This window comes from Micropterus dolomieu, linkage group LG06 (genome assembly GCF_021292245.1).
Source record: "Micropterus dolomieu isolate WLL.071019.BEF.003 ecotype Adirondacks linkage group LG06, ASM2129224v1, whole genome shotgun sequence".
Taxonomy (NCBI): domain Eukaryota; kingdom Metazoa; phylum Chordata; class Actinopteri; order Centrarchiformes; family Centrarchidae; genus Micropterus; species Micropterus dolomieu.
In genome coordinates this window covers 16691418-16704807 of record NC_060155.1, presented here as the reverse complement: position 1 = coordinate 16704807, position 13390 = coordinate 16691418, and the positions used below count along the sequence as shown (strand labels likewise).

Sequence of the window (13390 nt, the reverse complement as noted above, 5' to 3'; positions counted from 1 at the left end):
TCACGTCCACCAAACTTTTATTTTTGAGACAGTATAAATACTATATTCATAATTTCGTGCGTCTTGGAGGGCATCAGGCTACATCCCAGCCACTGTTTTTTCACGGTGCTCCTTCTCCTCTTCTTCATTTGCGGTCTGTGGAGCCGAGGTCTTGGCCGTTATCTCCTCTTTCCCTTCCATCTCTGTGGGATTAACGTCCTCTGTGGCCACCTCGGTTTCCCGCTTTGCCACTGGCCTCCTTTCAGTGTCTGCTTGACCCAAGTAGTCCTTCAGGGCCCGCTCGTACAGCTCGTAGGGGAACTGTCCCTTCAGCTGCGCCTGGGTATCCCGCTTGGTGATGGTGTTGGGGTACTCTGTGAGGATTTTAGCCGCCAGGTAGGTCGTCACCTCGTCTTCCACATCGCCGCCATCATCATCTTCATCATCAACACCATCGGCCTGACGTTTCAGGGGCATTTTATTGAGCTCGGATAAAAACAGGTTCTCCCTGCGCCCGGAGGGAGGAGGGATTTTAACTGGACTTGAATTTGCAACCGGGTTGGGCGCCGCTGGGGTTCTGTCCGAGGAGGGAGAAGTCTTCAGGGGCCTCTGCACCACAGGATACTCGTTACTAATAGTCTCCACGCCGATGATGTCTAAAAAGTCCTCTCTGTCCATGTCTTCGGGGGTGGTCTTACTCTTCACTGGTAGTCTACGGCTGAAGTACCTAATCTTGGGGGTCTGGCCGGTCGGGTATCGAGCTGACGCGTGGGGAGCGCGGTGGAGCTTCCTGAGCTCCTCTGTGAGCAGCATATCGATAAGGTCCTGCGGAGGGACGTGGAGCTTCAGGGAGAGCTCCAGCAACTCCTTCACTGTCCGAGGATCCACGATGGAGGGGCGGATCAGTCTCTTTCTCTGCTCCCCGGTCTTGTCCCTCTTCTGCGTCTGGTCGCTCATCTCCAGGACCTTCAACAGGTAGTAATCTACCAACTTGGTGTCATCATCGGCGTCCTCTTGGTTCTGGCTCGCCCGACGTTGTATCTCATCCCTCTCAGCTTCCTCCTGGTCTCCGAGCGCCCTGTCCATTTCTTCGTGGCTCCCGTTGACCATCTCTTCCGTCTCCTCCCTCTCCTCTACGGGGACCCACTCCTCTCCTCCGGCAACATCCTCGTAGGCCTGGTTTCTCAGGCCGAATCCGTCGTCGTCCTCCTCATCATCGTCGTCCCCGAACACGTCTCTCTTCTGGCCGGCGACGGAGGGCATCCTCCCAAGCTCTTCAAAGATGGAGCGTAAATTGGCGAGGCTCTGGGGTGTGTACTGCTCGTCCAGGTCCTCTGTGGCCCTCTTGGAAGCGTCTGTGTTCTCCTCATCCTCAAACATCAGCGGGTATTTCTTGTGGGGCCTGGGGAAATTACCGTAGTCTACGGGCGCGCTCTCGGGGACTTCAGTGTCTTTGGTGCGGTGCCTGTGTGTGCGGCGGTCGTTCCTGGGCGCCGATGCGGGGCTGACCTTTGCGTCTTTCCCGGCCTGATCCTGGAGAGACTTGAGCAGGGCTTTCATAAGCTGCTCAGCGTTAATGTCCTGCCTCTGCATGCCGGGGGCAGGCTGACGGTCCCCGGGACTCTCGTCCTGCTGCGAGGCGAGCTGAAGCAGAACCCTGAACTTGTCCACTTCGTCGTAATCCACGGGCTCTGCTCGGCCCCCGTTCCGCTGCTTCAGGTTCTCGATGTACTCCAGGGCTTTGATCATGTCGGAGCTGGGTGGGTAGGCAGCCGGCTGCCCCTCACTCTCCCCGCCTCGGAGCCTGTAGTGGCGGGGGAGAGACGCAGCCTGCACGGCGCATCCATGGAGGAGGAAGGCGAGCAGGACCACGGCTCCCCCCGCGGGCAACTTGTGGTGGAAATGCAGCATTATAGGCTATTTATTACCTGCAATATCAAGAGAGCATAACATATTAGTGAAAGAAGTGGGGAAAAAAACCAACAAAGTAGCCTACATTTACTCGGATTTCTGTTTCTAATTATCCCGGACAAAAACTTACTGGAAAGCAGCGAGCACGAGCCTGAGCGAGTCTGTTTTGTTCTGGGATTTGTATACCGTATACCTACCAGGGAGTCGCTCTGCAAATTGAATGATATGATGCTGTGATGCTGTGCGCGAGGAGATACATTCACAGCACTGGATGAGTCACTCCCCCCGTTGTTATGGGCAACCTCAACATCCGATTTCGTCTTAATAACACAAGCCTTCATTAAAAAGCCTTTCCACCCTCGTTATTTCACTATAGTAACATCCAATTGTAATCACCGAATACCTTTTGAGGATGCTTTTCATCGCACTGAAAACCCACATCCAACATAGGCTACATCTGCGAAAAGCGAGTGTGGGAAAACAAGGCTATCCTCCAATCTAAGACATTGGGATATTCATTTGAGCTAAAAAATAAATAAATAAAAATAAAAAAAATAACTAAAATATAGGCTATATTGTTTAAATTAAAAATATTACCTTTGGCAATAAAGCTCAGACAGCAGTGAAGGTGTATGGCATCTCCTCTGAAGCGGTGCTGTTCTCTTCTGTTTTCAGCACTTGGACAGCTCCACTCGTTATATGAGGAGAACACCTGACCACCGCGTCATCACACAACACACGCAATAGTCTGTCCTTCAACACCCATGATTCAGGTTTATCATATGGCATAGACTACTTAAACCTCGCTGTATTAAAAATAGTTCTCTCCGCTGTCTGTTGTACTGCACTGCTCTGTGAAAGCTACAGACTGGAGAAAAAAAGATCTTTAAAAATATTTACTTCAGGGCTGCTGACCATGTCTCACACAGAGCGATATGTGTTTAGCCTATGTGAATATTCATCCATCGAGACATTTAAACTGTTCACCCTGCATGAACATGTTTTTTTATTGAAAGGAGCTCTTATATCGGAGGAACAAGATCCAAATGTTCCTTTCCAACTAACGCAAACATGAGAAGATTAAGACACCACTTTCATGAGACTATTTTAAAACTATATTCCACATGTTCCCAAAATTACACTTTTCCTTTCACACTGACATGTCACACACACACACACACACACACACACACACACACACACACACACACACCACACAAAAAAGCACTTTTGGTCATATCTGTGTAAAACAACATGCAGTTTTTCCATCACTGCCACCCCTTTCCGTGGCAGATGAAGAGTTAAACCCTCTAGCGATGACTCACAGGCTAAAACCACCGCGGAGTTGCTGTCGCAGTTCAGCAGCTCTCTCGCTCTCTCTCTCTCTCTCGCTCTCGCTCTCCTCTGACAGACAGGGCGATAAACAACCTCCTGTCGGCTGGGGGCCAAAGCTCTGGCATTCCGCAGGTCGACAAGATAAAGGGGCCACAGCAGGGCACCTGCCAATAAAAGGTCAGGGATGGGTGGTGGCGAAGTTTGTTGGGAGATCAAAAACCTGACTACTAACTTTCACCAGGTATCACTCAGTGAACATCTGTGGCTACAATCATGATATATTTTGAGTAGCACATTTGCAGTAGATGCAAATAAAGAACAACATAAGACCCACATCAAAATAAAGGCAAGGCCTCTGTCACATTTGGACACAATTCCCTTTTCTCAATGTAATTTCTATGGAATAAATCTTCAGTGTCCAAATCATTAATGCTTTAAAAGTAATATTAAATTCAGTGTAGTAGCCCATTCACATTCCATAGGCTTTGGTGGTATCTCCTTACAAGTCAAACAAATGGCCAGTCTATATGCTCCACTCCAGCAACATCTCCTTTATGCTCTTTAAGTGATTCTATTTCACTAAATGCCCTCTGAATCCACCCCACCCCCACCCACATAGCACATCTAATTGCGTCCAACGTACTCCATATTTTTTCCTTGTCCAATTGCCCTCTTAATCTTCACTTCACCCTTGCTGCCAAGCTCACGCTGTATCATCATCTACAGTAGACAACAACGTTGGAGGTGCTTAGATGCCTGCTCTCCCGGGGCTGAAGAGCTGCAGAGACCCTCCTGACGTTAGGAGACACACCCATCTATCTGCCTGGCTGCTCTCTGTGTGTGTGTGCGCACAAAAGAGAGGGAGGAAAGGGGAAAGAAAACATGAATCACAGATCAAGAGACTGATAGAGGCGTGGTGGTGTTAGTGAGATGTGTTGTATAATCCCACAGCATCACTCCTCTGACATCACATCTCTCCATTCAGAAACAGCCTCCACCCCGAGAGATGGCTTCACCTCCAGAGGTCGTGAACGCCAGCACACTGTAGTATCAATCATTTAAAGGTTACATTCTCCGGCGTGCCCATTAAGGGATTGATAATAGAATATGCACATTGTCTCATGTCATTATGACTGAGAATGAACTATAGGGCTATATGAAGATGAACTTAGTGGTTATTTTATGGCCAGGTCGTTGACTGATTAAAATGTCATACTTGTGTGGACACAAGAGTTAAAGTGGTAGTGCTGGTGTTTTATTCAGAAAATGAAATTAAATATTTTTTTAAGCTTTCTTGGCAAGATTGAGAGGATATTTACCCAGCTCAAGAGTTAATCTTTGGTTTGTGTCTATAGAAATGCAGGCACACAAATACTTACTTTATTTTAACATGTGTCTGAGTCAGAAATGCTGGAATGTTGTGCTCTTTTCATTGCTAAATATAACTTGTCACATGGTTCCTGTGATGCGTGTGAGTGATTATGCACCACAACAACAAACAAACAGAAATGCATTTTGGTGGGCTGTTATGATATTTCTTCAAACTTTCCTCTGCTATTGTCTTAGCCAGTGGTTCTCAAACTTTTTCACGTCAAGGACCCTTAAACTGACACAAATTAGACCACAGACCCCCATTTGATAAGATTTTGTCCTAGCATCGCCCATTTGATCAGATTTCAGATTTTAGATGTTTTATTCCAGAAAGTGTATGAAATCCATGACCAAAATAGTCATGCGTTCAGTCACTTTGTTACTTATGGATGGAATTACAGTAAAAAAAAAAAAAGATTCCTCTTTTGACCCCCTTGAACCTCCTCAAGGACCCCTTGGGGTCCCCAGACCCCACTTTGAGAACCACTGGTCTAAGCTATGGATTAGTTAGGAAAAAGTCTTGGTGGTTGGATATCCATAAAAAGACTACATGTGTGTCTACATCCAGTGGTGGTAGAAGTATTCAGAGCCATTACTTAAGTAAAAGTACCAGTACATGCATTCCGAATCCTACTTATACAAGGTAGGTTAATTTGTCACATTACAACAGACTATAAAATGAAAGTGAGTTTGTAACTCTCTTCTGCTACACAGCAGACAATAATAATATAAAAGCAAATATAAAAATGGTAAACAGAAATAAACTATATTCAGTGGAGCAGTGCTGAGGATTTGAGTTTAAAAGTCTGAGCAGGGTGAACAGGCTGTGGCTGGGGTGGGTACTGTCCTTTAGTATCCTTTGGGCTCTGCGCAGGCACCTCTCCTCACCGATGGCACTGATGCTCAGGAGATGGGTACCAACAATCTTCTGGGCAGTTTTAATCATCTGTTCCAGAGCCCTGAGGTCCTGGGTCATGCACACCACATGCATCACATAGTGATGTTTCCAGTCAGGATGTTTTCTATTGCTCCTCTGTAAAAGCTGAAAAGAACTTGGCACTGAAATTTGGCCTTCTTAAGCTCAAGAAATACAGACATTTTTGATCTTTCCTTACCAGCGTGAAGATGTGAGATGACCATGTCAGGTTCTCTATAATGCTGATTCCCAGGAACCTGAAACGGTTCACCTGCTCCACCTCAGCTCCACTGATGTAGACAGGAGTGTCTTTATGTCTTTTTTCCTAAAATCAAAGATCAACTCCTTGTTTTTGGTTTTGCTGACATTGTTCTCTGTGCACCACTCTGCAAGATTATCAATTTCCCCCAGATATGAAGTCTCATTGTTGTTTGAAATCTGGCCGATGATGGTGGTATCCTCCGCAAACTTCACAATAGAGCTCTCTCCATGTGGGGGGATGAACAGGAGGGCTGAGCACAGCCCTGGGGGGCTCTGGTGTTGAGTGGAGGATGTGTGTCCACCAATCTGAACTGTCTGGGGTTATATTAAAGTACATACGCATTATCAGCAAAATGTGTTTAAACTACCATGGTCAAAGTACTTGTAATGCAGAAGAATGTTGTCATGACTGAATTATTATTATTTATATTTTATCATTAATCCAGATCCTCTTTACATATGTAGCACTTTACTGTTAGCAGGGACATAGGGAGTCAAATCTACAGTCACTGCATTGTATTTTTCATGTTTTTGAAGTAAAATCTGAAAAATAACTACAGCTTTCAAATGAACATGATGGAATAAAAAGGACATTTCCCTCTGAAATGTGGTGGAGTGGAAGTATAATGTAATTGTATGAAATAGAAATACGCAATCTCAAGTACAAAGTACAAGCAATCTCAAAACTTAAGTAAATGTTACTTTGACTCATGTAGAGAGCAGTGGAAAGTGTGACATCTGTTTAATGTCTGGTGTGCCACCTTGAGACTTAATTAATTTGGTTTGCATTTCGATGGCAATCAAACAGAATTAGGCTGATGCCATTAAAAGGCATTTCATGTATCTACCTTTGTGTGAAACCTCAGCTTGTCTATAGTTCTGTCTGTTGTTGTCTAAGTTATATCATCCCTCTGGGCACCCTGATTCCGAGTGATGGATCAGAGGTTTTTAAACTCAAATCCCAGCAGGTTCCTGGTGGTGTAGGATTCACTGGCTGAATCTGTGATTCCTCTCCGGGGCTTGTGATGTGCTGTCTGTGCGCATCGTTCCATACAGACCCACACAGTTACTTCAGACATTACAAACAAAGAAACATTTCCTGTGATTGCTTCTGCTATTGATGGGAATTAAAACAGGGAAGAGGGAACCATGGTAATTAGATTAAGAGTCCTTAGTGCCACTTTGACTCTCTCATTGGTTTTCTGGTTGGTTTACATCGCTTTATTTAACTCTCTCTCTTGTTTTGATCCATAGAAATGAGCCCTATGAACACAACATATAATCTATATTAAGTATTAATGACATGATTTGTCCTCTCTGTTTCTATTGGTTACACAGTGGTATATACTGAGCAGCTGCCTTTCCTCTCCAAGAAATAATAAAGTTGAATGTTGGGGCAAGGGTTTTTAAGTTTGTGATTACTTTTATTATGACATCTTGCTTAATATTTTTGCATTATATGCAGTGTAGAAGAAATGCAGCTGTGTGTCTTGCTGTGTACCTGTTTCCACTAAGTGTTCAATGAGTCTGTATGTTGTTGAGTTTCTTTCTTATATCAAGGTCAGTCACAATGGTCTCTGGTCTACCACTGTGACTGAATTGGATGTCTATTTTATTCATTTTGTAGCTTATGTTCAAAATTGCAGGAGAGCAGGAGACCTGCAATCAGGTATACCCGAGGTCCAAGCACCTGACACAAGTCAGAACCAGAGGCACACCATCTTGCCGGGCTCAGTAGGATGAGATCAGTGAATAGGGCTAAACAGCTGGTGTAATACGCACGTGTCTGTATGCGTGGGCAGGCTGACGCTCTCCTGCAGTGCACACTGCCAAGATCTGCTCCAGCCTTGGACTTCAAGGGCCATGGAGTGTGCGCTGAAACTAATTTCAACTTATCTCAATAAATCAATTTCGCACCTCATACACAAGTGTTGAAACGTCTCCTAGTTTAGGTGCTGTTCTGGGCAGGGGGGGGATGCTTGTGGTGGGTTTCTGTCTGGTGGTGAACGTGCGGTGTGGGTCACGGTGTAACCGTGGGTGGGGGTCTGTGGTCTCCTTGGCTGCGGGGGGGATGGGGGCAGTTTGCGCCGGCTGGCATCTTTCCTATGCAGCGCATTACTTGGCTGTTGTGTGGCGTTAGTTAGATCGGGGCTTTGGAACCTCTGGGTCTGGGGCGGGTCTGCACGCTGGGCCCCCCTGGACCCTGGCTGACGGTGCTAGAGGGGCTCTTGCTATGAGCCCTGGGCTGGAGGGACCTGGCGTCCTCCTGCTTAGGAGGGTGGGGGATGGGACTGAATGGTGGGGCCAGTCAGGAATCTGGTCCCAGTGAGGAGGAATATTCTAGCCTCCCTATGACCTCCTTCACCTTCCCCCCTTTGGTCATGTCTCACTACATACACCCTTAGGACACTGGGGGGTGGGCAGGCTGCAGGGCATTTGGTGGGTGGGGCTGCTTTATTGCGGCTTCGCCCTTCTTCCTCCCCCACTGGCCGCCCCTCAATTCTAATTACACATTAGACACAGAGGGCTTGGGGGGTGGGAGGGGCATGATGGGTTGCTCCACTACCTGACAGTTGTGGGGTGCCTGTGTCACAACTACCCTCCAATTTTAACTGCACCTTAGTTACCACACACCTTATCTTTACTCCACCAAACAGCACTTCACAATCCATGACATGCATCCAACACAAAACAATGCATTTACAGAGGCAGGCAGAGGGGTTGACGCCCTGGAGCCCCGGGGCGTCAGGGGTGCCGTGGGGTTGGTGTCCACCTTGCCTAGTCTGGGGTGGATTGGGGGGGGGTGGCTCCCCTGGCGTGGGGGCCCGCTCTGGACCTGGCTTTTGCTCATTTTTGGGAGGGTGGTGTGTCACTGGGCCTGGGGGCCCGTTGTCTCCTCTCCTCGCCTGGGCCCTCTTCGGTAAGGGTAGGGCTCCCGCTGCTTCCCCCTGCCGGCTCTCTCACAGTGTGGGGCATTCGGGAGTCTCTGGGGCACATGGCTGCTGTTGTCGGGGTGGGTTTTGGTGCTCCTCCTTGGGGATGGTTGACTGGGGGGGCTGGGCCCCTGTCCGGGGACGAGACCAGCCTCGGGTTTACGGGGCTCAGGGGCTGCTGGCTCTGCCTGCACTCTGGGGAGGGATGCCTCTGGCTGGGCTGGGGGACTGTTGGCCTGGTTCTCCCGCGTTATCGCTCCCTTTGCGTCCCTGGTTTGCTTCGTTGGCCTCAGATCCATGCTTCCCCATTTCTCTGTCGGCCAGTTGTTGGACCCCTCTGGATACTGAAGTATAAAGTTAGTTTTCGGGATGTGCAGTGTGGGTGCGGGGTAGGGCTGTGCTCTAGTTTATTCTGGGCTTGTGCCTGGAGTTCTTGGCCCTTGACGAGGGGGTGGGTTGGTTTGTCCATTTTTTTATATATTTTTTTTTCTTTCTTCCACCCCTATTGGCTACTGGGGTTCTTGCCTGCCTGAGTTGTGGCATCCCACTCTCACTAACAGCTACATTCTTTAACAGGCTTATGCGCACACACATGTACACACACACACACACACACACATACAGACACACTCACCCCATGTCTGCCCCCCTGATTTGTCACCCGGACCGGTGACAAATCAATACATAGTTAAATAAATAATAAAACAGACAAAGGAGTATATTAATACTCTCTTGTTAAAGTAAAATCTGTCTGGCACAATATGGTATCCAGCTCATCATACTCTATACCAGGCTGCTGGGCAGAACAGGTATAAAAAAAAAATTAAAAAAAAAATAAATATATATATCTTATATATATATATATATATATATATATATATATATATATATATATATATATATATATATATATATATATATATATATAAGATATATTCTTTGTGTTTGGTAAAGACGTGGGCCAAATGAACTGAGTACGGTTCAGTGATCCCAGCATGATCTGGGAGGGGACCCTTGTAACTGCTCTTCTTTAAGCATTTTAAGACCTTGTAATGATTTAAGTCAGGTTTAATAATTTTATTGGGGTTGTAGAATTTGATTGCTTTTTCTTGACTTGAAAATGAGCGGGGAAAATTGGCGTTATCCTGCCCTGTATGCATTGTTCTTTTCTTACAGAAAGTGATTTGCAGAATTCCAGCTACACATCAGTATAGTTTTGTTGCATATTTCATACACCATTTTACTCTTTTTCTCCCTCTCTCCAAAAACCATTTGTATACTTTTGTCTCTTTGATCATTGTATAATATCTACAGCACCTCCCACCTCCGCCTTCAGTCTCTAAACCCACCGCAGTCAAGTGGGACACTGCTGCTGTTTATCCATGTGTCAATCAAAGCTGCGGGGAGAGAATATCATCAGCTCAACGATGGCTTGTGTGCGTCACAATGGCACAAAGTGTTTTTCTTTTGTGTGTGTTCTGATTTCTTTTATGCTTTATCAACTCAAGGACCCATGCTTCAAACAGTAGCCAGGGTTAGAGAGCTGCAAACATTTCATTGCTTCAACCTTGGATTTCGTCTTTAATGGTGTAAAAAATCAAAAATGATGCTGTTACACTGAGTTGTGGTATTAAAAAAATAAATATAAGAAGATAAGATGATCACTGTGACAGAGAGAGAGGCGACAGGGCCACAGGTCGTTCTTCCCCCATTCCGTGATTGTTTTCATCCTCCTACTCACCTCTTTACCCCCCTCTCTCCAACATGAGGCGGGGAGAGAATGGCACGCCTTCTTTTCAGCCATCATCTCCATGGTGACGTTGCCTCACGGCCCTTCTCTCCCTCCTCTCCTCCATTTGTCACTCCATTTCTTAAGCTGTAGTCATTTTCTTGCATTCATTACTTTTCTCCTCTGTTGTACCCATTCGGCTCATCTCTCCCCTTGTGCCAATTACTGTGGGTTTAAGCATGGTCCTTGTCTTGAGGAGGCAGGTGGTTTCAGACGGAAACAGAGATGGGCGTGATTAGAGCTGCAATATCTTGTGTGAGCCATTAGGGCAGAGGAGCAGAATTAAGGACAGAAGTGTGCTGTCTTGAGCCACACAGGGAGGAGAGATGAAAACTGAAGACGAATGTGAATATGGCCTTTTTGAAATGTCCACGTAATGCCACAGGAATGCTGCAAAAATACCTGTGGGCCAATTACCTCTAAATAAGACCTGCTAATGGTCATCTTTTGACTTCTTCTAAAGAAAGAAGTTCAACATTTCTTGAATGTATTCACTTTCTTGCTGAGAGTTAGATGAGAAGTTTGATACCACTCATATTTCTGCAAGGTAAGTACGTTAACTGTAGCCAGCAGCCAGTTAGCTTAGCTTAGCATGGAGACTTGGAACAGGGGGTAACAGCTAGCCGCACATATTTAGTGTACAGACATGAGAGTGGTACCGATATTTTCATGTAACTTTCGGCAAGAAAGCAAATAAGCAATATTTCAGAAGCATAAGCAGTATAAAGACATGCATCTCCATTTATTATAGATACATTTTTTTGGACATTTTGTGCCTTCGTCAGATTAGACAGTGGAGATCTGACAGGCGATGAGGTGAGAGACAGATTGGGTATGGCATGCAACAAAGTTGCCCTGCCAAACGTGAACCCTGCAGGGACATAGCGGATTATGGTTGGAGCCTTAATCCCGAGGGCACCAGAGCTCCCTGAGCTTTGCTTTTGGTCATGAAGTTCCACTCCTGAGCTCATTTTAACATTCCACCTCACTTCTCTGCATTAAAGTCACTATTTCAGTCACATCTTGCCCCCACCGTCGTTCTTGCACTCTCTCTCTCTCTCATTGTACCAGCAAAAATTCCCCAATTTCTATTTTCGGCCTTTCCCAAACTTACATTCAGGTTCGGCTCCTTTTCTGCTCTGCCACCCACTAACCTGTCAACCTCCATTTTGTTCTTTTCTGCTCATTATTACTATTATTATTATTATCCTCCAACCCCCTCTGCTTTTTACCCTGTACATATCAATGGCTGCGAGTCTTCACCTTGGTGTTCTGAGTCATCCCTTTTCAACACACCAACAGTGTGGTTGTGTGTGTACATGAGTACATGTGCACAGATTATGTTAGTGTCTACGGTGAGCGTGACGCACCGGCTGATGTCATCAGAGGCAGAGGCAGGGTGTGTTTTTTGATGAAGAAATCCTGTCAATGAAGAGAGCGGAACGAGAAACAGAAAGTGACCATATAGGAAAATCGCTTTTTGTCAAAACTGAGGCAAGTTCAGTCACATTTATTAATGTAATCACACAAACAGCTACAAAAATACCAGTAATAATGCAGATATTTAAAGCAGGAATGACAAATTATTATCCAAATCCAAATAGTCTTTTTGCCACACTAATTGGATTTGGTATTTTTGCCTCCCTAATTGGCTGTGCATATAACAGCCTTACTGAAATCGTACAGTGTCTAGGCAACCGGGTGATTTTTATGTTCATTAAAGTATGCCACCTTCCCCTGTCCTCCTCTGCATGACTCCATCTGGCCAGTGTCTGTGAATGTGAGACTGCAGGGAGGTGTGTGTGTGTGTGTGTGTGTGTGTGTGTGTGTGTGTGTGCGTGCGTGCGTGTTTTTGGCAAATGTGAATCAGTAAATGTGTAAAGATGTTGGTCGCATAACAGCTCAAATGCAGAGAGAGACATTGTACATTTGGTATCATATCCAAAACCCAATATGCCCGCATGTTCTGTGTGTTAACAAGCAGTGTGGCACGGCCAGTGAGATTGTTTAGGGATTTTTTACAGACTCTTTCTCATGCTCTATTTTTGTCTCCTCTTCTTCATGGTTCATCCTCTCATCTTTCCATTATGTTCAGGCTCATTCATCCACCCTCCCTCCCTCCTTTCCTCCACTTTGCCTGTTTTCCAACCTCCTCCTCTGCTTTGTCCCTCCCACCATACCTCTATTTTTCTTTTCCTCCTCCCCCCGTTCTCTTCTCTGGTGCTTTATCTCTGCGGTCTCTGTCTCTCCCTCCACCGCTGCCTGCCTGCGGTGCGATGATGCTGTCCTGGCCGCCTCCCAAACCATTTGCCCCCTCGCTCCTCCACCCCCCCTTCTTCCCTCCTGATGCTATAAATACTAGGCATCGGTGAGTCATCGCCGAGACGTATCGTTTGCCTCTCCCTCTGCCTCTCCACCCAATCCTCCCTTCAACTCTCCTCCTCTCTTTCCTTCAAATTTCTCTCTGCTCAATCTCATTGCCAGATCTCACACGATTTCCCACCTCCACTTTGGCCCTCACAGCTGAGCTAAGTCAGGGCCCCATGCCTGGCATGGTGCAGCCAGTGTTACCGAGCGCGGCCAAAGGTCAGCTTGACACTTGACTACCAAAAACAAAATCAGCAGGAGTGCGCACGATATGGGAAACACACAGCAAAAGCAGAGGATCACATTCTGTGATAGGGAATGTGGCCAGTGCTCTCCTTAAATGCCCCTAAGTAGCTTCAAAGTCAGATGAAACATTTTTCTTATTAAACAACATCAATTAAAAAAAATATATATTCGGTATCTGCATGTTCCAGTGCTTAATTGCTGCTTCATGTGACACTATCATGGAGTGAAATACTGAAATCTCATGTTTCTTATACTGTATTTCAATACATATTTAGTATCTTT

General features: G+C 46.1%; 1 protein-coding gene across 1 annotated transcript; it reads right to left on the bottom strand.

Annotated features, from left to right (window-relative positions):
- Positions 1–78: 78 nt before the first annotated feature.
- On the bottom strand, positions 79–2148 carry scg2b (secretogranin II b). Its single transcript, XM_046052317.1, has one exon. It carries the CDS (start codon positions 1888–1890, stop codon positions 79–81), a length of 1812 nt encoding a protein of 603 aa, XP_045908273.1. The 5' UTR covers positions 1891–2148.
- Positions 2149–13390: the final 11242 nt, after the last annotated feature.